The sequence below is a fragment of the Solea senegalensis genome, linkage group LG12, assembly GCF_019176455.1.
Source record: "Solea senegalensis isolate Sse05_10M linkage group LG12, IFAPA_SoseM_1, whole genome shotgun sequence".
In the NCBI taxonomy this organism is placed as follows: domain Eukaryota; kingdom Metazoa; phylum Chordata; class Actinopteri; order Pleuronectiformes; family Soleidae; genus Solea; species Solea senegalensis.
Genome location: NC_058032.1, coordinates 10,590,151 through 10,615,363, shown reverse-complemented (window position 1 = coordinate 10,615,363; position 25,213 = coordinate 10,590,151). Strand labels below are relative to the sequence as shown.

The window sequence follows — 25,213 nt, the reverse complement described above, 5'->3', positions numbered from 1 at the left end:
TTGTATGATAAAATATTTGCCCTTTGACAATTAACATCCACCGCATTAATTGTAAGTTTTGCTTTTTATGAATGAGAAACCAAACAAAAATTTCATTTAAAATTGGTAATGATTTGAAAATCAGTGGCATTTCACTTATTTTACACTTTTTTTTTACTGTATTTATTATTTTATGAGGAATTACATCACCCTCATCTTTAATACCAAATATAAATGGTACATTACTCCTGTGAGTTCTGCCGTCAGAGTTGTCTATTGATGAAGCTCGAGGTAGAGAATGTTTTGTTAGAGAGAGCCCATTCATTCCGCTTATCTCACTCCTAATTATACTGACCTTGAACTGGAACTTCATGATTATGATACTTACCTGATAACAGGATATCCTCGACATCTCTCACTGCCAACACACTGCGTGCTGCAGACCGTACTGAGCAAAAGTCCCACTGACTTTGGTGATGCATTTCAAGACTGATGCTTAAGTTTGATGACATATGCTCTCTATCGTTTGTGTCGTGTCAAGCTTTGACCTTTGTCATATTAATTTGTTTTAGCTTTACATACTGTATATCAACCCCATGGAAGCCACCATGGATCTCTCTGTCTGTATTTGCCAAATTGCTTCAACTTTTACATTTGGTATCTGTCCATGGTGCTGAAGTTTGCAGATACTCCTTTATTTTTATGGACGACTTCAAATTTATTCTATTGTCCACCTTTCAAACATTCCATATTACTTTTTAATTTGCCAGTATTGATTGAGCTGTGTGACAATTGACATCAGCTGCTATGACTTTGAGTTTTACTTTGTGGTGAAGTAGAAATTAGAATAAGGGAAACTGCATTGACATTGGCATCAGTTGTATTGTTGTCAGTGAGACTACAGTATTTGTTGGCTTCATGCGCATCTATAGCAAGTTAATTTTTTTAATAGTTTGTTTATAATGATATTGTCCCCATTATCTTCGTTCTCAAACTTGGTTTTATATCTAAAAACGTTTTTGTTTAACTATTTAGTGGGAATTTTAGACTGTCCTTCTGCTCTTTCTTTTGTTTATATGCAACATATGACCCTGATTACATTTTGTCCTGTTCAAAAAAGTGCTTTTCAGTTGAAGTTGGAGGCAGAGTATTATGTCACACACACACACACACACACACATATATATATATATATATATATTTGTTGCGTTTTTTAGCTTTCAGCTACTGTCAGATATTTACATTTAGTGAATGCCGTTTTGGTGGTATCGCTAATAAAGGCTAGAGGTAGACTGTTTTGGAAGGAGACGCCCTATTCTGCAGACCACTATGATAAAAGGAAAATAAGTAGATATATAGAATGCCTAGATACAGTCCCCTTTATCACATTGAAGGGTTTATTTATTTAAATATTCAAGTCATGAAGAGTCACATCACCTCTGTAAAACTGCTATGTTTAATCTAAACTCACGGTGTCAGTATATACCAGCAATGGAGTCTTTTGTTGAGTCTGCTTTGCACAGCCTCCATTATTGGGATCGGCCACCCTAATACCGCCTTCAACAAAATCGACAAATTCATCATAAGGCAGATACACGGATCGAATACCGTCGTTTAAACATTGGAAATTATCACACAAGACATTGTTTTAGGATGATGGACAGACTGTGTATTTTTCCAGGCTGCGGATTTGTCTTTTTCTTTGTCATGGTGCTGTACGCACACGGAGATCTGAGCTATTCTGTACAGGAGGAGCTGAAGCGCGGATCTGTTATTGGAAATATTGCTAAAGATCTCAAGCTGGGGGTGGACAGACTGTCTCATCGCAAAGCGCGTGTTGACATGGAGGGAAACGACGGGAAATATTGCGAAATTAACCTTCAAAGTGGAGATTTATTGGTTGCAGAGCGAATCGACAGAGAGGAGCATTGTGGAGAAAATCCTTCGTGTGTTTTTAAATTCGATCTGCTATTAGAGAATCCATTGGAGTTACACCGGCTGTCTCTGCAGGTACAGGACATAAACGACAATGCACCGCTTTTCCCGAAGGATACAGTGAAGCTGGAAATCACAGAGTCAACCATGAGAGGAGCCAAGTATCGCGTGAATGCAGCCCACGATGCAGACATAGGCAAGAATTCTGTTGAAAGCTACATTTTAGAACAAAACCCTCACTTTGTGTTCGGAATTCAGACGACAAGTGCTGGTAGGAAATATGGTGAGTTGGTTTTAAAACAGGAGTTAGACCGAGAGGATCAACAGGAAATGAAATTATTGCTCACGGCTGTGGATGGTGGTTCTCCTCAGAGATCCGGGACTGTAATCATACATGTCATTGTACTTGATGCTAACGATAACGCCCCAGTGTTTACTGAGGCCGTATATACAGCCACAATACCAGAAAACTCACCCATGAAAACCAAAATTATGACTGTAAGTGCATCAGATATAGACGAAGGTGTTAATGGAGAGGTCACTTATGAATTCAGTCGACTGTCTGATAAATCAAGAAAGATTTTTTCACTGGATGAGAAAACGGGAGAGATCAGTGTGACAGGTGACATAGATTATGAAGAGGGACACAAATACGAAGTGTTTGTTGAAGCCAAAGATGGTTATGGGCTCTCTTCAGAAGCTAAAGTGATTATAGATATCACTGATGTGAATGACAATGCTCCAGTGATATCATTGAAGTCGGTGTACAACCCAATACCCGAGAACGTAACACCTGGTACAGAGGTGGGCCTCATTAACGTGCAGGACAGAGACTCTGAATATAATAAACAAGTCCACTGCTCGATTCAGCAAAATGTCCCCTTTAAGTTAGTTCCTTCTATTAAAAACTATTATTCTCTGGTGACCACAGGACAACTGGACCGTGAACTAGAGTCTGATTACAACATTACAATCAGTGCCACTGACGAGGGCTCTCCACCTCTGTCCTCCTCTAAAACTATTCAGTTATCTGTAGCTGACATCAACGACAACCCACCTGTGTTTGAGGAACAGTCCTACAGCGCATATGTGACTGAAAATAACAAACCTGGCTCCACTTTATGTTCCGTTACTGCTCGAGACCCCGACTGGAGACAAAACGGTACAGTGATTTATTCTCTGTTACCTGGTGAGGTGAACGGTGCCCCGGTGTCCTCCTATGTATCAGTGAACGGAGACACGGGGGTGATCCACGCTGTGAGATCGTTTGATTATGAACAGTTGAGGAACTTTAAAGTCCAGGTGATGGCCAGAGACAACGGTTCTCCTCCACTCAGCAGTAACGTGACCGTCAGTGTCTTCATATCTGATGTGAACGACAACTCTCCTCAGATACTGTATCCCGCTCTCGAGGGCAACTCCTTCATGACTGAGCTGGTCCCCAAAGCTGCACACGGAGGCTCTCTGGTGTCCAAAGTGATAGCAGTGGACGCGGACTCCGGACAGAACGCCTGGCTGTCCTATCATATAGTTACATCCACTGACCCCGGACTTTTCACTATAGGTGTCCACAGTGGAGAGATCAGGACACAGCGGGACATTTCAGAATCTGACAGCATGAAACAGAACCTTATTGTTGCGGTGAAAGATAACGGACAGCCCTCTCTCTCTGCCACCTGCTCCATGTATTTAATTATTTCTGATAACTTGGCTGAGGTGACAGAACTGAAGGACATTTCTTATGATGAGAATTCCAAACTGACCTCTTATCTGATCATCGCCCTCGTCTCTGTGTCCACGTTTTTCTTGACCTTCATCATCATCATCCTGGGTGTGAGGTTTTGTCGCAGGAGAAAGCCCAGACTGTTGTTTGACGGAGCAGTCGCCATCCCCAGCGCCTATCTCCCTCCTAATTACGCAGATGTTGACGGCACAGGAACTTTACGCAGCACTTACAATTACGACGCCTACCTGACAACAGGTTCTCGAACGAGTGACTTTAAGTTTGTGACATCTTACAATGACAACACACTGCCTGCTGACCAGACTATAAGGAAAAGTCCCAGTGACTTTGCTGATCCGTTTGAAGACTTTGAGGACTCTGTCGAGGTAGGGGCATTTGAAGCTTCTTGTCAACATTTTATGTAATCTTTGCTAATCTTTGGATTGTTGTTCACGTTTTCAACGGTGGTGTATGCCAAATCTAGAAGAACTAAGTTTGATTTCTTTTTACTCAGCAGCTCACATTATATGTCGTTATGATCAAGTTATTCAACATAGTTTTCTAAGTTTTTTCTTTCTCTTTAGTCACAAAACTAATTTTCTCTCCTCTCCATCACTGAACTTGATTGTTACAACAGTGGTCTGGGACACGAAATAAGACCATAGTACAGTTTAGTTATGGTTTGGATTCATCATGAAAACACGTGCACTGTACGGTGTGTTTGTTTAGTCTTTACACGTGATGGTAAATTTGTCTCATACAATATTGTACACTAAGGTGAGATATCAATAATCATCATAATAATCATGGTACTAGTATAGTCTTTTCTGCTTTCATTTCTACTTCAGAAATTCGATTTCAACAGGACATGCTGAGTAAAAATCCCATTGACTGATCAGGGATGTTTTTGGAGGGGGATAAACCCCGGTTTATAGACCACGTGCCTAGTTTAATAGACCTGTCGTCAAAATTGGCAGCACATGACAAGATACAATGGTAAAATGCAGCTGACACATTAATACTTTTGTATCAACAATTGAATCTTATCATGTCACGTGGTGATCAGATTGTGCTTGTGTTCGGACAGTAACTTGTACTGTTAATAGTTACGGACATTTTGCTGATATCTATATTGTTCTTTCTACGCCCTTAAATTTTGATTCTCGATTTTTTTTTCTACTGTGACGTTTGCACTAATGTAGATAATTTCAGTACTACTCTCATCGCTGTCCGTGGTGCTGAAACATATTTGCTGAAGACATTACCTATAATCTATAATTATGCTGAGGATATATATTTAGGCCATTATAATGATTTCATATTGAGCTCTTAATGAAATGACTTTGCCCAAAACGTTGTTGTCTTTCCTTCCTGTTAAATGTGTCGTTGTGGCTTTTCTTATCACTCACTGGTGATCTAGACGTGAGTGCATTGCATTTGTAATGAATAATGTTGTAAATAATGTTGCGAATAATCCCTAAAAAATAACTAAAACGTAATTATTTTAGTTCCTTTGAGTATATTTTGTTTGATTTTGTCATTATTTAACATGCAGGTGTTACCATGTCAAAATACTCATGGTGTCGCTGTTGGTTGACAGAAAGTAAACAGGACACTTCCCACTCCACCCTCCACAACAGTAATCAGTTGCATGATTTTTCCAGAGGATCTGTTGTGTCCACGAACATATTCTTTGCATACATTGATGTAGAATATTGGATTATTTACTCTTTTTGGATTTCAACCCTATTTCGCAGTGACTGTGAAATTAAACAGGCTAAGGACCCGTTTTGTGTCAGGATGGGAGACAAAGGATTTTCAGCGGTTCCTCTGATCTTCTACTTCGTTTGCTTTATTCTGACGCTGCATATCGTGCACGGAGACCTGCGTTATTCTATTCCTGAGGAAATGAGAAGAGGCTCAGTTATTGGTAATATAGCGAAGGATCTCGGTGTTGATTTGAGGACCTTGTCTTCCCGAAAGGCCCGTGCTGATTTTGAGGGGACACAAAAACGGTACTGTGAAATTAATCTGACCACCGGAGATTTGGTCACATCAGAGAGAATCGACAGAGAAAGCCTTTGTGGCAAGAAACCATCGTGCGTTTTGAAAGTAGATGTGGTGTTAGAAAACCCACTGGAGCTTCATCGTGCTATTCTGAATATACAAGATGTAAATGATAATTCGCCAAAATTTAGAGAAAATGTGATTGAGGTGGAAATACGCGAGTCAGCTGACAAGGGTAATCGTTTCTCTATGGAGGAGGCCCATGACGCAGATATAGGTCAAAATGCGGTTCAAAGGTACAGCCTGCAAAATAACAACAACTTTATTCTCGCTGTTGATAGTAACAAGGTTGAACTTGTGTTAGAGAATACACTTGATCGAGAGAAAGAAAAAGAGATGAATTTGCTTCTGACAGCTTCGGATGGTGGTTCTCCTCAGAGATCAGGTTCCGTAGTCATACACGTCACTGTGCTGGATGCTAATGATAACGCCCCAGTTTTTAGCCAGGCCGTTTATGAAGCCAGTCTGCCTGAAAACTCTCCTCCTGATACTCTAGTGATTACTGTCAGTGCTACTGACGCAGATGAAGGAATAAATGGGGATGTGACATATCAATTTGGTCACATGTCTGACGACGAAATAAATACATTCACTATTGATTCCAAAACTGGAAGAATTAAAGTAAATCGTTTGATTGATTTAAGAAACAAGTTGAAATGAATGAGAGTGTGGTAAGGACTAACAGACTGCTCATATTATAATAGATGTTACTGATCTGAATGACAATGCTCCAGTTATATACCTGAAGTCACTGACTAACCCGATTCCCGAGAACGCGTCACCTGGTACAGAGGTGGGCATCATTAACGTACAGGACAGAGACTCAGAGAAAAACAAACAGGTCCACTGCTCCATTCAGCAAAATGTCCCCTTTAAGTTAGTTCCTTCTATTAAAAACTATTATTCTATGGTGACCACAGGACAACTGGACCGTGAACTAGTGTCTGATTACAACATTACAATCAGTGCCACTGACGAGGGCTCTCCACCTCTGTCCTCCTCTAAAACTGTTCAGTTATCTGTAGCTGACATCAACGACAACCCACCTGTGTTTCAGGAACAGTCCTACAGCGCATATGTGACTGAAAATAACAAACCTGGCTCCACTTTATGTTCCGTTACTGCTCGAGACCCCGACTGGAGACAAAACGGTACAGTGATTTATTCTCTGTTACCTGGTGAGGTGAACGGTGCCCCGGTGTCCTCCTACGTATCAGTGAACGGAGACACGGGGGTGATGCACGCTGTGAGATCGTTTGATTATGAACAGTTGAGGAACTTTAAAGTCCAGGTGATGGCCAGAGACAACGGTTCTCCTCCGCTTAGCAGTAACGTGACCGTCAGTGTCTTCATATCTGATGTGAACGACAACTCTCCTCAGATACTGTATCCCGCCCTCGAGGGGAACTCCTTCATGACCGAGCTGGTCCCCAAAGCTGCACACGGAGGCTCTCTGGTGTCCAAAGTGATAGCAGTGGACGCGGACTCCGGACAGAACGCCTGGCTGTCCTATCATATAGTTACATCCACTGACCCGGGACTTTTCACTATAGGTGTCCACAGTGGAGAAATCATGATACAGCGGGACATTTCTGAATCCGACAGCATGAAACAGAACCTTATTGTGGCGGTGAAAGATAACGGACAGCCCTCTCTCTCTGCCACCTGCTCCATGTATTTAATTATATCTGATAACTTGGCTGAGGTGACAGAATTGAAGGACATTTCTTATGATGAGAAGAATTCCAAACTGACTTCTTATCTGATCATCGCCCTGGTCTCTGTGTCCACTTTTTTCCTGACCTTCATCATCATCATCATGGGTGTGAGGTTTTGTCGCAGGAGAAAGCCCAGACTGTTGTTTGACGGAGCAGTCGCCATCCCCAGCGCTTATCTCCCTCCTAATTACGCAGATGTTGACGGCACAGGAACTTTACGCAGCACTTACAATTATGACGCCTACCTGACAACAGGTTCTAGAACCAGTGACTTTAAGTTTGTGACATCTTACAATGACAACACACTGCCTGCTGACCAGACTCTGAGGAAAAGTCCCAGTGACTTTGCTGAGGTGTTTGGAGACTGTGATGATTCTCCTGAGGTAGGGACAAGTGAACCATTACACTATTTTCATGGCCATAATGATCGTTAAGCGAAAACCATGTGGAATTTTTGCTTTTGTCCCCTCTTTATTATGAAAGCAATATGCAATGTTTCAATTGATCAAATCATATATTTTCATTAACTAATGCAGCCTTTAAGCTGGAGTATTTTGTCCCTAGAAGGTGCACCTTTGTTATGATTTGTGGCACATGGTCAATTATACTTCTTGCTTTGAGTTTCCTTTTGTTTCTGTTTTAACTTCTAAGTTCATAGAAGAGTTTGTCTTAAATAATCTATAATAGTACACACATACTTAACATTTACGACAAGAGAGATATTCTTACTTATTGTTTTGTCTTTTAAAAGAGAGTTTATGCAACATTGATGACTGTAATTTTAACTAGAGCTTTTGTGTATCTGTCCTATACTGAACCCACATTTTGCTCTTGCGTTTTTATTTATTTTTAACGCATTTGGATAATGTGATCACAGTCCTGGGTAACACGAGCATGTCTTCTACATGCCTCTTACATATTCACATATTCAAAAAAAAACACCCTTTGGGCAAAATCACTTGATTACTTAATTCAGCATATTTCATCAGGCTTCATTTTGTTTGGTGGTATCTTTTAAACTTACGTAAGAAAGTTCCTTCGTTATACTTTCTTCATTGTTGTCATACAGAGAGCATTGAGATTTGATTATGTTTGTTTCTTCATTAATACCCCATTTGTCATATTGATGACCTTTGTCTTTATAATCGAATTGCAGTCCGTTGTTGTTGTTGTTGTTGTTGTCCCTATCCATGGTGCTGGACTTTGTGAATACCGTTTGAAATATAGCTTATTCTCCTCTTCATCGCTCAGTTGTTGTTGTTTTTTTCCCGCGCACGTTTTCCTCCAAGAGTTGTGTGCCACTGTCCGTTGATCTTTCGTGTCTGTCATTGTTCTATGTCTCAATTAACTTATTAAATATATAAAAGTATTTAAGAAAATTGCTTATGTATTTAGAATAGTGTTTCTTGGTTCAGGGGCATGTGACTAGTGATCAGTTTTTAGTGTTTCCCTCTGCCTGCTGTATATTCTCCTCGCTTGTTTTGAATCACAACTGGTTGTTGTTACGAGCAGTTTTCCTCTCCCACTGCAGCAAGAATTATACTCTGTTTGTCTGTATCTGACAGGAACATCTTTATTTCATTGTGTAACGTAAAAGTAATTCAGGTGAAACGGGAATCAGAGCTTTACATACAGAAAGTGGAGTTTCTCAAAGATCCTGGTAAATTTTGCTTCACACTCTAAAATACATCTTCTGCAGTAACACGTCACTCAACATTATTTGTGTGTTCCTTTAAACTAGGGATGATGACATATGAGTACCCTTGTCAATTCTTAAAATCTTCATTAAAATATTATGGTATTATATTAAGTTAGGTCAAACGATCTAATAATGTTTTCAGAAAAGTTGCCGCCTCTCTGTCGAATGCAATATTTGATTAGTACACACAGTGTCGCCATATACCCGCAACGCAGTCAAATGTTCAGTCTTCTTTGCACACCACCCATTATTGGGATTGGCCAGCCTTATGTTAGAGCATTCAACAAAGACGACAAACCAAGTGATTTCAAAGCAAAACAAACGGACAAACTGCGCGAGTTAAAATTGGAATCTACATCGCTTGAATTTGTGTCGTGCTCTTTTACAACGATGGAGAGACGACGCGTCCTTCGAAGCTGTGGTTTTCTAATGTGTTTTGTCGTGGTGCAGTATGCACACGGAGACCTGGGCTATTCTACACAGGAGGAACTGAAACGCGGATCTGTTATTGGAAATATCGCTAAGGATCTCGGGCTGGAGGTAGGCAGATTGTCTGCTCGCAAAGCTCGTGTTTACATGGAAGGTAACGACAAACATTATTGCGAGATTAACCTTCAAAGTGGAGATTTATTGGTTGGAGAACGAATCGACAGAGAGGAGCATTGTGGAGAAAAGCCTTCATGTGTTCTGAAATTCGACTTGTTATTAGAGAGTCCATTGGAGTTACACCGGCTGTCTCTGCAGGTACAGGACATAAACGACAATGCACCGCTTTTCCCGAAGGATACAGTGAAGCTGGAAATCACAGAGTCAGCGATGAGAGGAGCCAAATATCGTGTTAATGCAGCCCATGACGCAGACATAGGCAAGAATTCTGTTGAAAGCTACATTTTAGAACACAATTCCCACTTTGTCTTCAGTATTCAGACGACAAGTGCTGGCAGTAAATATGGGGAACTGGTTTTGAATAAGGAGTTAGACCGAGAGGAGCAACGGGAAATGGAATTATTGCTCACGGCTGTGGATGGTGGCTCTCCTCAGAGGTCCGGTACTGTAATAATACATGTCATTGTACTTGATGCTAACGATAACGCCCCAGTATTTTCTGAGGCCGTATATACAGCCACAATACCAGAAAACTCACCCATGAAAACCAAAATTATCACTATAAGTGCAACAGATGCAGATGAAGGTGTTAATGGAGAGGTCACTTATGAATTTAGTCGAATGTCTGATAGATCAAGAAAGCTTTTTTCACTGGATGAGAAAACAGGAGAGATCAGCGTGACAGGTGACATAGATTATGAAGAGGGATCCAAATATGTTTTGAATATTGAGGCCAAAGATGGTTATGGGCTCTCTTCAGAAGCTAAAGTGATTATTGATATCACTGATGTTAATGACAATGCTCCAGTGATTTATATAAATTCGTTGTCTAACCCCATACCCGAGAATGTGTCACCTGGTACAGAGGTGGGCATCATTAACGTGCAGGACAAAGACTCAGAAAATAACAAACAGGTCCGCTGCTCCATTCAGCAAAATGTCCCTTTTAAGTTAGTTCCTTCTATTAAAAACTATTATTCTCTGGTGACCACAGGACAACTGGACCGTGAACTAGTGTCTGATTACAACATTACAATCAGTGCCACTGACGAGGGCTCTCCACCTCTGTCCTCCTCTAAAACTGTTCAGTTATCTGTAGCTGACATCAACGACAACCCACCTGTGTTTGAGGAACAGTCCTACAGCGCATATGTGACTGAAAATAACAAACCTGGCTCCACTTTATGTTCCGTTACTGCTCGAGACCCCGACTGGAGACAAAACGGTACAGTGATTTATTCTCTGCTACCTGGTGAGGTGAACGGTGCCCCGGTGTCTTCATATGTATCAGTGAACGGAGACACGGGGGTGATCCACGCTGTGAGGTCGTTTGATTATGAACAGTTGAGGAACTTTAAAGTCCAGGTGATGGCCAGAGACAACGGTTCTCCTCCGCTCAGCAGTAACGTGACCGTCAGTGTCTTCATATCTGATGTGAATGACAACTCTCCTCAGATACTGTATCCTGCTCTCGAGGGCAACTCCTTCATGACTGAGCTGGTCCCCAAAGCTGCACACGGAGGCTCTCTGGTGTCCAAAGTGATAGCAGTGGACGCGGACTCCGGACAGAACGCCTGGCTGTCCTATCGTATAGTTACATCCACTGACTCGGGACTTTTCACTATCGGTGTCCACAGTGGAGAGATCAGGACACAGCGGGACATTTCAGAATCTGACAGCATGAAACAGAACCTTATTGTTGCGGTGAAAGATAACGGACAGCCCTCTCTCTCTGCCACCTGCTCCATGTATTTAATTATTTCTGATAACTTGGCTGAGGTGACAGAACTGAAGGACATTTCTTATGACGAGAAGAATTCCAAAATGACCTCTTATCTGATCATCGCCCTTGTCTCTGTGTCCACCTTTTTCATGACCTTCATTATCATCATTCTGGGCGTGAGGTTTTGTCGCAGGAGAAAGCCCAGACTGTTGTTTGACGGAGCAGTCGCCATTCCCAGCGCTTATCTCCCTCCCAATTACGCAGATGTTGACGGCACAGGAACTTTACGCAGCAATTACAATTATGACGCCTACCTGACAACAGGATCTAGAACCAGTGACTTTAAGTTTGTGACATCTTACAATGACAACACACTGCCTGCTGACCAGACTCTGAAGAAAAGTCCTAGTGACTTTGCTGAAGTGTTTGGAGACTGTGATACTTCATCTGAGGTATGAGCAGGTTTTAATCTATTTGTTTATGCATTTTCATGATAATACACATCATTCAGTCACTTGCTTTTCCTTCTTTGTAATCTTTTGAAATTCACTTTCATGGAGTCGCGTAGTTTTATAAATGAATGCAGCCTTAATGCTGAAGGTAAATTGTCTTTTGCCCCTGGAAGCTACATTTTGGGCGACGTATTGTGGAACATGGTGTAGCCTGCGCGTCAGCTTTCGTGTCTCTGTCCTTGGTGCTGAACCCAAATATTTGCTCTTGTAGTTTATTTTAAGGAGCATACCAACTCGCTCTTTGCATGGCGTAGGTCATTTCGATTATGTAATCCTTAGATCGAATTGGAATGCATGATTGATCATTGTAGCATTGCTAAAAAAAAAAAAAAACTTTGGCGGAAAGCTTTTGCACAGTATTGAACATCAATTTGGCATATTTTGTCAGTTTAATTTTGTGTTGTCTGGTATCTTTCAATCTATCTACTTATCTTTTTTGGAGGGAAAGTTCCTCCACTATGATTATTTCTTTTGTCCGTAATTTGAAAGCATATAGATTTTTAGGTAGTGTTTTCTAACTTCAATACCTTATGTATGATCTTGGTGATTTGTGCCTCACGAATTGGGCTGCAGCTTCTTGTAATTGTCACTGTCCATGGTGCTGAAGTTTGTGGTTACTGTGTTAAGAACTCTGTTTTTGTCTCTTCACCTCTTAACTGTTTATGGAAATTGTTTTGTAATTGGAAATTGAAAGATGATATAAAGAAGATAGATATAAATGAAATAAATGCTTAATAAACAAGTTAAAATTCCTTAAGTTAATTGAATATGTATTATTGATTTAGTTATTTGACAGTGAATATCTTTTTTTTTTCTGCTGCATTTGATCAGTGATCACTTTTAGTGTTTTTCCACTACTGGATAGATATTCTTCCTATTTGTTTTAGAACTAAAACTAAGTTTGTAGTCTTTTAACAGTTGTTCCCCTACTCCAACATGAAATATTAATATTCAATTTTTTGTTTGGTCCGTCTCTGAAAGGCACATCTTTGATCAGAGTTTGATTTGTAATGTGATTGCTATTCAGGTGAAACTAAGGTCAGAGCCTTGCATGCAGAGAAGGGAGTTTCTCATCGATCTTGACAAATGGTGCTTTTCACTCTAAAGGGCATGGTCTATGGTCATACATATTTCAACAGTCTTAAAGTGATGTTATACTGGTCATATATTGTATAAATATTTACCTTTACGAGGCAACAATAATGACCCATACAATACAGATAACAAGAATCAGCGTTTAAACCCAAGACAATAACATATGGTTACCCCTTTGCACTACTTTAAAAGCTGATTAAAATAACTTTGTATTTTCTTTAATTCAAGACAATTAGGTTTATTTATATATAGTCATGTATATATGTGGCAATTCAAAGTGATTTACAGAGACAGAACCCCCCACCCCCACAAAGACAGAATAATTTAAATGTTTCCTTAAACATATTGGAATTCAAACAGAGTAGAAACATTTAAATTATGATTCAAAAACTATAAATGCAAGCAAACTGACTGAGCAATTTATAGGAAAGCTACTGTAAACAACAATGTTTTCAGGCCTGATTTAAATGAGTGACATTTATAAGCTTTTGGTTTTCATGGCGTTTGTTTCACAGGTGGTGGCATGGAAACTAAAAGCTAATTCAACCTAGATGGTTCTGACCCTTGGAACCTTGAGTTAACCTGGCCCTGATGATCTATATGGGGTCTGAATGTTTAATACATAACTTATCTCAATGGTGTACTTAGCCCCAACACCATTCTGTGCATTGTAGAGCAATAACATGATTTTAAAATATGTTTTTTACACACTGGATGCCACTGCAGTCATTAATGGAGATATGTTTTCCTGGTGTTGGTTAGGAATCTGGTATCATAATTTTGGAGAAGCTGCAGCTGACTGATTTTTTTTTTACTGAGGCATGTAAAGACACCATTAGAAGGATCTAATCTACTGAAAATAATGGCATTAACAAGTCGTTTGTGTCTCATTTTAATATGAATACCAATTACTATTGCCGTGTTATTTTGAAGTCAATAGGCTTATTTAGTAATAGTCATTTCGAGGTAAATCAAACGATTTTGTTTTCAGTTATGTTGCATCACTTCTTAAAAGTGCAATATTAAATTGTTACTCACGGTGTCACTATAGACCCACAATGGAGTCAAATGTGCAGTCTGCTTTGTCCACCTCCCATTGCTGGGATTGACCAGCCCTGCACTAGACCCTTCAACAAAGACGACGAACGCTCACAAAGCAGGAGAATTGACGGATTATCGTGTTTTAAATACAAATTGCCGCGGTTGAATTTGTGTGCAGTTGTTTTATGATGACGGGGATACGGCACAATCTCCTAAAATGTGGTTTCGTCTTTTTCATTGTCGTGGTGCAGTATGCACACGGACAAGTGAGCTATTCCGTACAGGAGGAGCTGAAGCGCGGATCTGTTATTGGAAATATCGCTAAGGATCTCGGACTGGAGGTGGAAAGACTGTCTGCTCGCAAAGCCCGTGTTTTTATGCAAGGAAACGAGAGACAGTATTGCGAGATTAACCTTCAAAATGGTGATTTATTGGTCGCAGAACGAATCGACAGAGAGGAGCATTGTGGAGAAAAGCCTTCGTGTGTTCTAAAATTCGACTTGCTATTAGAGAGTCCATTGGAGTTACACCGGCTGTCTCTGCAGGTACAGGACATAAACGACAATGCACCGGTTTTCCCGAAGAATACAGTGAAGCTGGAAATCAGAGAGTCAGCCGACAGAGGAGCCAAGTATCGCCTTAATGCAGCCCACGATGCAGACATAGGCAAGAATTCTGTTGAAAGCTACATTTTAGAACAAAACCCTCACTTTGTGTTCGGAATTCAGACGACAAGTGCTGGTAGGAAATATGGTGAGTTGGTTTTAAAACAGGAGTTAGACCGAGAGGATCAACAGGAAATGAAATTATTGCTCACGGCTGTGGATGGTGGTTCTCCTCAGAGATCCGGGACTGTAATCATACATGTCATTGTACTTGATGCTAACGATAACGCCCCAGTGTTTACTGAGGCCGTATATACAGCCACAATACCAGAAAACTCACCCATGAATACCAAAATTATGACTGTAAGTGCATCAGATATAGACGAAGGTGTTAATGGAGAGGTCACTTATGAATTTAGTCGACTGTCTGATAAATCAAGAAAGATTTTTTCACTGGATGAGAAAACGGGAGAGATCAGTGTGACAGGTGACATAGATTATGAAGAGGGACACAAATACGAAGTGTTTGTTGAAGCCAAAGATGGTTATGGGCTCTCTTCAGAAGCTAAAGTGATTATAGATATCACTGATGTGAATGACAATGCTCCAGTGATTTACATAAATTCGTTGTCCAACCCAATACCAGAAAACGTGCCACCTGATACAGAGGTTGGCATCATTAACGTACAGGACAAAGACTCTGAGAATAACGGACAACTTCATTGCTCGATTCAGCAAAATGTCCCTTTTAAGTTAATTCCTTCAATTAAAAACTATTATTCTCTGGTGACAACAGGACAACTGGACCGTGAACTAGTGTCTGATTACAACATTACAATCAGTGCCACTGACGAGGGCTCTCCACCTCTGTCCTCCTCTAAAACTGTTCAGTTATCTGTAGCTGACATCAACGACAACCCACCTGTGTTTGAGGAACAGTCCTACAGCGCATATGTGACTGAAAATAACAAACCTGGCTCCACTTTATGTTCCGTTACTGCTCGAGACCCAGACTGGAGACAAAACGGTACAGTGATTTATTCTCTGTTACCTGGGGAGGTGAACGGTGCCCCGGTGTCCTCCTATGTGTCAGTGAACGGAGACACGGGGGTGATCCACGCTGTGAGATCGTTTGATTACGAACAGTTGATGAACTTTAAAGTCCAGTTGATGGCCAGAGACAACGGTTCTCCTCCACTCAGCAGTAACGTGACCGTCAGTGTCTTCATATCTGATGTGAATGACAACTCTCCTCAGATACTGTATCCCGCCCTCGAGGGCAACTCCTTCATGACCGAATTGATCCCCAAAGCTGCACACGGAGGCTCTCTGGTGTCCAAAGTGATAGCAGTGGACGCGGACGCCGGACAGAACGCCTGGCTGTCCTATCATATAGTTACATCCAGTGATCCGGGACTTTTTTCTATTGATGTCCACAGTGGAGAGATCAGGACACAGCGGGACATTTCTGAATCTGACAGCATGAAACAGAACCTTATTGTGGCGGTGAAAGATAACGGACAGCCCTCTCTCTCTGCCACCTGCTCCATGTATTTAATTATTTCTGATAACTTGGCTGAGGTGACAGAACTGAAGGACATTTCTTCTGATGAGAAGAATTCCAAACTGACCTCTTATCTTATCATTGCACTGGTGTCTGTGTCCACTTTTTTCCTGACCTTCATCATCATCATCATGGGTGTGAGGTTTTGTCGCAGGAGAAAGCCCAGACTGTTGTTTGACGGAGCAGTCGCCATCCCCAGCGCTTATCTCCCTCCCAATTACGCAGATGTTGACGGCACAGGAACTTTACGCAGCACTTACAATTATGACGCCTATCTGACAACAGGTTCTAGAACCAGTGACTTTAAGTTTGTGACATCTTACAATGACAACACACTGCCTGCTGACCAGACTCTGAGGAAAAGTCCCAGTGACTTTGCTGAGGTGTTTGGAGACTGTGATACTTCACCTGAGGTATGAATTGTTGTCATAAAACCGTTAAACTATATGTAGAAGTTCTAGAGACATTTCTAATCTCCTTTCCCCTTTTGTTGGGCAACTTTTTATTTCACACCTGTGTGATTCATTTCCCGTTTACATAATCACTCCATGTTACAAATTAAATGCAGCTTTGTTGTTGTAGACACATTCATGTATGTATGGCTTATTATTATTTTTTTGCCTTCACACATGTATTGCTATCCATTACATTGCGGTTAAAATGTGTAGGACGACTGTGAATGAGTGGTAGTTCGAGTCGTCTTTTAACTGGAAGTTCGAGGGTTCCACTCCCGTGATTGTTTACATGCCCACGTTTCTGGGTGTAAATTGTAAAGCAGCTTTGATTTGACTAACAGTTCAGTTGTCTTTGGGGAGAAGGACGGTCTTTGGCCTTTGGATTTCAAGCAGCATCTGTGTCTGTAACTTTAACCGAGAACGGCAGCTTTCGTACCCCTGTCCTTGGTCCTGAAATTTAAATGTCGTTGTGGTTTGTTTGTCAGAAGCAACTCAACTCAGCTTTTTACTTCATAACTCATGTTGAAACATATTTTATTATCACCTTTTTACATCTTTGTCTATGTTTTTCTGTCCAAGACACATCTGTCCATATTTCAATTTCCTCAAGACAATTAAAACATTTGTTCACACATAATTTTCTATCCTTTCATTGGTGATAGAGCAACTGCTTCTGTGTTTCGGCCCTTGGTGCCAAATCTAATTTACGCTTTTGTGGTTTGTTTTGTGGAGCAAATTTACTCATTGTCCTATTGGTTATATTGCTAAATTATTTTAGATGGAGGTTTTACTCAACAGTTTGAAACCCTACATTTAATTCAGCAGTGTTTTGTTTCATATGTCTGGATACAAATGTACAAGATGAGGTAATATAAGACCTATCTTTAAGTTCCAGATGCTGTGTCTTTTAGCTCAAAATGTCTTACAAAGCCAATGTCATATTTCTTCTAACTTAACTCTCAGAGTTCTACTTACTTTGCTGCATGTATTGGTAGTTAGTGGTTGATCTCCTGGTTGGTACATCCTGCATCATCAACATGTTTTAATATTCAAAATAGACTCCTGATGTAATTTGTGTATCATATTTGACTGTGGTGTTATTTTGAAACACTCATGTTCGGGGTCAAATGGAAATTAACCGCATGTTTTTTCTAATCAATATTATTGTTGCATTTCATACGTTTGTATTATACATTTCAAAGCAATCCCCACTTCTTCCCTTATTATTTATCGCTCTGCTTGTTATATTTTTTGCCATAACTTCAGAGTTGATAAATGTAATTTAAAGCAACAACACACATGTTTAAAAATACACCAGTCATGTCTAATGTTTTTCTATTTAATATTGTGTTAATTATGTTGAATAAATCATACATTTGAAAATTATAACCTCACATTTTAACTGCCATTTCAAGTTTTACGACAGTGTAATAACTATATTTTTGGTTGCAGTGTGTTAATTCAAGGCTCAAGAGTTTTAGACTTCGTGGTATGTTCGAAAGCAAAGTTTACAGTGCGTCTTGTATGTACAGCATCATACATCAAAGTGCAGTGATACGTTTTGAGAGTCTGAATTACAACGTGCTGAGTATTTTTACACAACAGCAACATATGACAAAGATGCACAAATAGAACAAAAGTATCACCACAATTTCATCAATTTGACAAAGGTTTTTTGGACATGAGCTTGCTTCCAAAATTCAGATATAAGGAAAACTCCGCCTCTAATTTGCACAAACTGCAGAGAAAACCCCGTCCTGTTATACCTAACAAATACTCATGGTGTCAGTATGTACCAGTAAACAAGAAGTCGCTCTCCACCCTTTTTGTCGACGCATATAGATCCTGGTGGCTTTGTGCCGCAGTTAAAAAGAGCTGCTGCGTGTTTGTCTGCTTTTTTACGTTTTCTGGAACAACTCACTGATGCATCACTGATAATTCCACCTGGATATATGCTCTTTTTCTTAACAACAATGGACAACGGTATATTTTCGCTGCACCGTGGCCTTCCTTGGATTTTTCTGGCGTTCCTCTCCGTCTATGGAGACGTGAGCTATTCTGTTCCGGAAGAGATGAAACGTGGATCTGTGATCGGAAATGTTGCAAAAGATCTGGGACTTGATTTGGGCAAACTGTCAGCTCGAAAAGCTCGTATTGATACTGAGGATAACGGTGTTAAATATTGCAGTGTGAACCTCAATACTGGAGACCTGATTGTACAAGAACGGATTGACAGAGAAGGGCTTTGTGCGAAAAGGGCATCGTGTGTTCTGACACAGGAACTTGTGCTTGAAATTCCGTTAGAGTTGCACCGCATTAATATCCATGTTCAGGATATAAATGATAATACGCCGCTTTTTAAAGAAGATTCGCTGAAGATCGAAATTCGGGAATCTGCAGACAAGGGTGCGCGTTTCTTGCTGGATGAGGCTCACGATGGCGACATCGGGGAAAATGCTGTACAGGGCTACTCACTACAGCAGAATAATCACTTCAGTCTAAATGTCAGGTCAAAGGGCAATGGGAGAAAATATGGTGAATTGGTCTTAGAAAAGGAATTAGACAGAGAGGATAACAATGAGATTATGTTGTTGCTTACTGCATTTGATGGTGGATCTCCACAGAGGTCAGGCACCGTAGCTATACACGTCACTGTGCTGGATGCTAATGATAATGCACCGGTGTTTAGTGAGACAGTCTATAAAGCCACTCTCCCTGAAAATTCCCCTCTGGACACACAGGTGATCACAGTAAGTGCAACTGATTCAGACGAGGGTGTGAACGGTGAAGTTACGTATGGATTTGATCGTGTTTCAGATGAAAACCAAGTTTTCTTGTTAAACCCTAAAACAGGTGATGTTACAGTTGCTGGAGCTATTGACTATGAAAGAGAGTCTTTGTATGAAATGCAGGTTAGCGCTAAAGATGGTCTGGGGTTGGCATCATATGCAACCCTAATAATTCAAATTACTGACATCAATGACAATGTTCCAGTTATTTACTTGAAATCACTGACTAACCCAATACCAGAGAACGTGACACCTGGTACAGAGGTGGGCATCATAAACGTGCAGGACAGAGACTCAGATAATAACAAACAGGTCCACTGCTCCATTCAGCAAAATGTCCCTTTTAAGTTAGTTCCTTCGATTAAAAACTATTATTCTCTGGTGACCACAGGACAACTTGACCGTGAACTAGTGTCTGATTACAACATTACAATCCGTGCCACTGACGAGGGCTCTCCACCTCTGTCCTCCTCTAAAACTGTTCAGTTATCTGTAGCTGACATCAACGACAACCCACCTGTGTTTGAGGAACAGTCCTACAGCGCATATGTGACCGAAAATAACAAACCTGGCTCCACTTTATGTTCCGTTACTGCTCGAGACCCCGACTGGAGACAAAACGGTACAGTGATTTATTCTCTGTTTCCTGGTGAGGTGAACGGTGCCCCGGTGTCCTCCTATGTATCAGTGAACGGAGACACGGGGGTGATCCACGCTGTGAGATCGTTTGATTATGAACAGCTGAGGAGCTTTAAAGTCCAGGTGATGGCCAGAGACAACGGTTCTCCTCCGCTCAGCAGTAACGTGACCGTCAGTGTCTTCATATCTGATGTGAACGACAACTCTCCTCAGATACTGTATCCCGCCCTCGAGGGCAACTCCTTCATGACTGAGCTGGTCCCCAAAGCTGCACACGGAGGCTCTCTGGTGTCCAAAGTGATAGCAGTGGACGCGGACTCCGGACAGAACGCCTGGCTCTCCTATCGTATAGTTACATCCACTGACCCGGGACTTTTCACTATAGGTGTCCACAGTGGAGAGATCAGGACACAGCGGGACATTTCAGAGTCTGACAGCATGAAACAGAATCTTATTGTTGCGGTGAAAGATAACGGACAGCCCTCTCTCTCTGCCACCTGCTCCATGTATTTAATTATTTCTGATAACTTGGCTGAGGTGACAGAACTGAAGGACATTTCTTCTGATGAGAAGAATTCCAAACTGACCTCTTATCTTATCATTGCACTGGTGTCTGTGTCCACTTTTTTCCTGACCTTCATCATCATCATCATGGGTGTGAGGTTTTGTCGCAGGAGAAAGCCCAGACTGTTGTTTGACGGAGCAGTCACCATCCCCAGCGCTTATCTCCCTCCCAATTACGCAGATGTTGACGGCACAGGAACTTTACGCAGCACTTACAATTATGACGCCTACCTGACAACAGGTTCTAGAACGAGTGACTTTAAGTTTGTGACATCTTACAATGACAACACACTGCCTGCTGACCAGACTCTGAGGAAAAGTCCCAGTGACTTTGCTGATGTGTTTGGAGACTGTGATTCTTCTCCTGAGGTAGGAATAGATGTTTTTTAAGTCCCACCGTGCATAAGTTGTTCAGGACGTGGTTTGATTGTGTGTGTTTACATATACTATTTAGTAATACAAATTGTATGTTTGCAACGAAGTTGCTAGATGGGTCTCGTCCTAAAAATGATTGTTATTTTTATTTTTTCCTCAAAGATATTGAGCAAACCTGACAATACATAATTGAGCATCTATGGATGTAATGCTTTTTTATTAAATAGTAAAAACTCTGATCCTTCAAATGATTACTTATTCCATTATCTGTCCTTGGTGCTGAACCTTGCTATTACCCTGTACTTTTGGAAAGATATTACCATCATATTTTTTTAGTGTCATGGTAGATTTAAAACTTAACAAAAAGGTAAACGTGGTATTTTTTCAGCATACAATGATTGTTGTTGGATTACATCCTTTATCCAATCTGGTTTAAGTGCAAGATGATCTTGTGGTTCAAGACTCTTTAGTTTGGTATGTGGTAGAGCACTATTTGGATAACTGATAAAGGAATTTGTGTGTTTTACCTGGTTTGGGTTTGCTCTCTTTGGCTGAAGCTTTATTTGTCGTCCATCCTTTAATTTTGATGCTATGCTCAAACATTTTCAATGCAAATTCAGATGCCATATGTGTTATCTGTTGTAAATAGTACTATTACACAAAGTAGTACACATTGAAGGAAAATATTTTTTCTTTATCTTTTCCTTTTTGTCTGTCTTTCTCTCTGTTTGTCTTTCTTTCATTGAACATATTGACAAAACAGATAAAGTGTGTGTCTCATAGTCTCACAGAGCATTTTTGAAGACATTGACAGTCCACATCCTGGGCTTTAATTTGTATGCTTGATTTTAACAAAGTGAACAATCATTTTACAACATTAAATCTGCTGCCCTTTAATCACACAAACATTAGGAGCTTGGGGCTGAGTGTGAGTGCTGCATTTGTGGAAATTGCCAGATGGATGTGTCGTTTTGATATGTGTTGAGTGGAGGCTAATGTGGTCATGTGTCAAATATACAGAATTGTGACGTTTTGCTCAGTTAAAAGTGTGTTTTAGTTGTGTTGGCATGATGCTCTTTCAGACTTGTTGTAAACACAATTATGGTCCAGTATCATACCAGCATATTTCTGCCAGGACATATTTCTTGTAGCATTTCTTTACATGCTATTTTGTTGAAATTAGACTTTATTTGTTTTGAGGATTTATTCAGTTTTTGTCTGGTACGATAATTGCAGCTTCGTTTTTAAATTGAATGGTCCTCCAGTGCACAAGTACATCAGAAGTTTATATCAGAGACACAGTTTAAAACAGTCTTTTTCAATCCAGCAGTATATATATTTTTACTCTATTCTTTTGGAAAATAGCTGCACTATTTCAAGTTGATGAGTGATAAGCATGTCTGATCTTATAATTACTACTTCCATTTACTTGTTATGATAGGACGTATGTTGATAAATTGATATGTATAATTTTAAGATTGTGCTGTTGTTTATAGTCTGTCGTATCAATTTGTTTCCTCATGGTGTCGCTATTCACTAACCTACATTTAACATTTCCACTCCACCCTCTTGTGTGCAGACCCACATAGAGGAAGGCTTTTAGTTTTCCGTGTATGCATTTGGAATAGCGTACGGTGGACATCATTCGAATATTTTTTTGGACTGATGAGTATAACCATTACTGGAAATATACGGTGTATTTTCTTTACAACAGACACATTGCTGTGATGGGGCGCCAAATCAGCTGCTTTGTTTTGTTTTTACTGTGGCAAGCTGCAAACGGGGACGTGAATTATTCCTTTCAAGAGGAAATGAAGCGCGGGTCTCTTATTGGGAATATAGCGAAGGATCTCAACCTGGATGTAAGCAAATTGTCTGCGAGAAATGTGCGTGTTGATGCCGCAGGGAATCGCAAACGCTATTGTGATATCAGTTTCAGTACCGGGGATTTAATTGTTGCCGACAGAATTGATCGGGAGGAGCTTTGTGGAGAAAAGCTGTCGTGTGTACTAAAACGCGACCTCGTACTCGAGAATCCTCTGGAACTGCATCCATTTATTCTACACATTCAAGACATCAACGATAATTCACCACAGTTTAACGAAGAAAGGATCGACATAGAGATTGGAGAGTCGGCAGACAGGGGAGCTCGTTTTGTAATAGAGGAAGCGCATGATGCTGATGTGGGACAGAATTCAGTTCAACAGTACAACCTGAAGAAGAATGATCATTTTATTTTAGCTGCTAATGGAAACACAGTCGAGCTTGTTCTTGATAAAGAGCTCGATCGTGAAAAACAAGGAGAAATTAATTTGGTCCTCACAGCTCTAGATGGTGGTTCTCCTCAGAGATCAGGTACCGTAGTCATACACGTCACTGTGCTGGATGCTAATGATAACGCCCCAGTGTTCAGTCAGGCCGTTTATAAAGCCAGTCTGCCTGAAAACTCTCCTGTAGACACTGTAGTGGTCACTGTGAGCGCGACTGATGCAGACGAGGGAGTCAATGGAGATGTGACATATGACTTTGGACATGTAACTGAGGATGTGAAGAAAGTTTTTACAATCGATCGTAAAAACGGCATAATAAAAGTAAATGGTGCGATTGACTTCGAGACTGTTATGTCATATGATTTGCGCATAAAAGCAAAGGATGGTTTAGGATTATCGTCATACACACGAGTTACTATTGATATCACCGATGTCAATGACAACATACCTGTAATCTATGTAAAGTCTCTGACAAATGCTGTTCCTGAGAACGTGACACCTGGTACAGAGGTGGGCATCATTAATGTACAGGATGCAGATTTGGACAATAACAAAAAGGTCCGCTGCTCCATTCAGCAAAATGTCCCTTTTAAGTTAGTTCCTTCTATTAAAAACTATTATTCTATAGTGACAACAGGACAACTGGACCGTGAACTAGTGTCTGAATACAACATTACAATCAGTGCCACTGACGAGGGCTCTCCACCTCTGTCCTCTTCTAAAACTGTTCAGTTATCTGTAGCTGACATCAACGACAACCCACCTGTGTTTGAGGAACAGTCCTACAGCGCATATGTGACTGAAAATAACAAACCTGGCTCCACTTTATGTTCCGTTACTGCTCGAGACCACGACTGGAGACAAAACGGTACAGTGATTTATTCTCTGTTACCTGGTGAGGTGAACGGTGCCCCGGTGTCCTCCTATGTATCAGTGAACGGAGACACGGGGGTGATCCACGCTGTGAGATCGTTTGATTATGAACAGTTGATGAACTTTAAAGTCCAGGTGATGGCCAGAGACAACGGTTCTCCTCCGCTCAGCAGTAACGTGACCGTCAGTGTCTTCATATCTGATGTGAACGACAACTCTCCTCAGATACTGTATCCCGCCCTGGAGGCAAACTCCTTCATGACTGAGCTGGTCCCCAAAGCTGCACACGGAGGCTCTCTGGTGTCCAAAGTGATAGCAGTGGACGCGGACTCCGGACAGAACGCCTGGCTGTCCTATCGTATAGTTACATCCACTGACCCGGGACTTTTCACTATTGGTGTCCACAGTGGAGAGATCAGGACACTGCGGGACATTTCTGAATCCGACAGCATGAAACAGAACCTTATTGTTGCTGTGAAAGATAACGGACAGCCCTCTCTCTCTGCCACCTGCTCCATGTATTTAATTATTTCCGATAACTTGTCTGAGGTGACAGAACTGAAGGACATTTCTTCTGATGAGAAGAATTCCAAACTGACCTCTTATCTGATCATCGCCCTCGTGTCTGTGTCCACTTTTTTCTTGACCTTCATCATCATTATTATGGGTGTGAGGTTTTGTCGCAGGAGAAAGCCTAGACTGTTGTTTGACGGAGCAGTCGCCATCCCCAGTGCTTATCTCCCTCCCAATTACGCAGACGTTGACGGCACAGGAACTTTACGCAGCACTTACAATTATGACGCCTACCTGACAACAGGTTCTAGGACCAGTGACTTTAAGTTTGTGACATCTTACAATGACAACACACTGCCTGCTGACCAGACTCTGAGGAAAAGTCCCAGTGACTTTGCTGAGGTGTTTGGAGACTGTGATACTTCACCTGAGGTATGAGCAGGTTTTAATCTATTTGTTAATCCATCT

At 40.9% G+C, this 25,213-nt stretch overlaps 6 protein-coding genes and 1 pseudogene across 6 annotated transcripts in view; all 7 read left to right on the top strand.

The window, feature by feature from the left end:
* LOC122778045 (protocadherin gamma-A11-like) overlaps positions 1-8,623 on the top strand; it is a 22,764-nt gene extending 14,141 nt beyond the window's left edge. Inside the window, exon 2 of the mRNA XM_044039610.1 lies at positions 7,776-8,623. Within this exon, the coding sequence (XP_043895545.1) occupies positions 7,776-7,856 (81 nt within the window). The 3' untranslated portion in view covers positions 7,857-8,623. The remainder of the gene's footprint in view (positions 1-7,775) is intronic.
* LOC122778741 (protocadherin beta-15-like) lies at positions 1,556-4,062 on the top strand. The gene has a single exon (XM_044040836.1). The coding sequence runs from the start codon at positions 1,633-1,635 to the stop codon at positions 4,060-4,062; it is 2,430 nt and encodes an 809-aa protein (XP_043896771.1). The 5' UTR covers positions 1,556-1,632.
* LOC122778071 lies at positions 5,325-18,024 on the top strand (annotated as a pseudogene).
* LOC122778035 (protocadherin beta-15-like) lies at positions 9,234-12,662 on the top strand. Its single transcript, XM_044039586.1, has one exon. It carries the CDS (start codon positions 9,254-9,256, stop codon positions 11,906-11,908), a length of 2,655 nt encoding a protein of 884 aa, XP_043895521.1. The 5' UTR covers positions 9,234-9,253; the 3' UTR covers positions 11,909-12,662.
* LOC122778061 (protocadherin gamma-A12-like) lies at positions 14,191-25,213 on the top strand. The gene is made up of 2 exons (XM_044039628.1): positions 14,191-16,680; positions 25,178-25,213. The coding sequence occupies exons 1-2, from the start codon at positions 14,284-14,286 to the stop codon at positions 25,181-25,183; spliced, it is 2,403 nt and encodes an 800-aa protein (XP_043895563.1). The 5' UTR covers positions 14,191-14,283; the 3' UTR covers positions 25,184-25,213.
* On the top strand, positions 18,116-21,201 carry LOC122778051 (protocadherin gamma-A4-like). The gene has a single exon (XM_044039615.1). It carries the CDS (start codon positions 18,675-18,677, stop codon positions 21,102-21,104), a length of 2,430 nt encoding a protein of 809 aa, XP_043895550.1. The 5' UTR covers positions 18,116-18,674; the 3' UTR covers positions 21,105-21,201.
* LOC122778072 (protocadherin gamma-A11-like) lies at positions 22,600-25,183 on the top strand. Its single transcript, XM_044039637.1, has one exon. It carries the CDS (start codon positions 22,817-22,819, stop codon positions 25,181-25,183), a length of 2,367 nt encoding a protein of 788 aa, XP_043895572.1. The 5' UTR covers positions 22,600-22,816.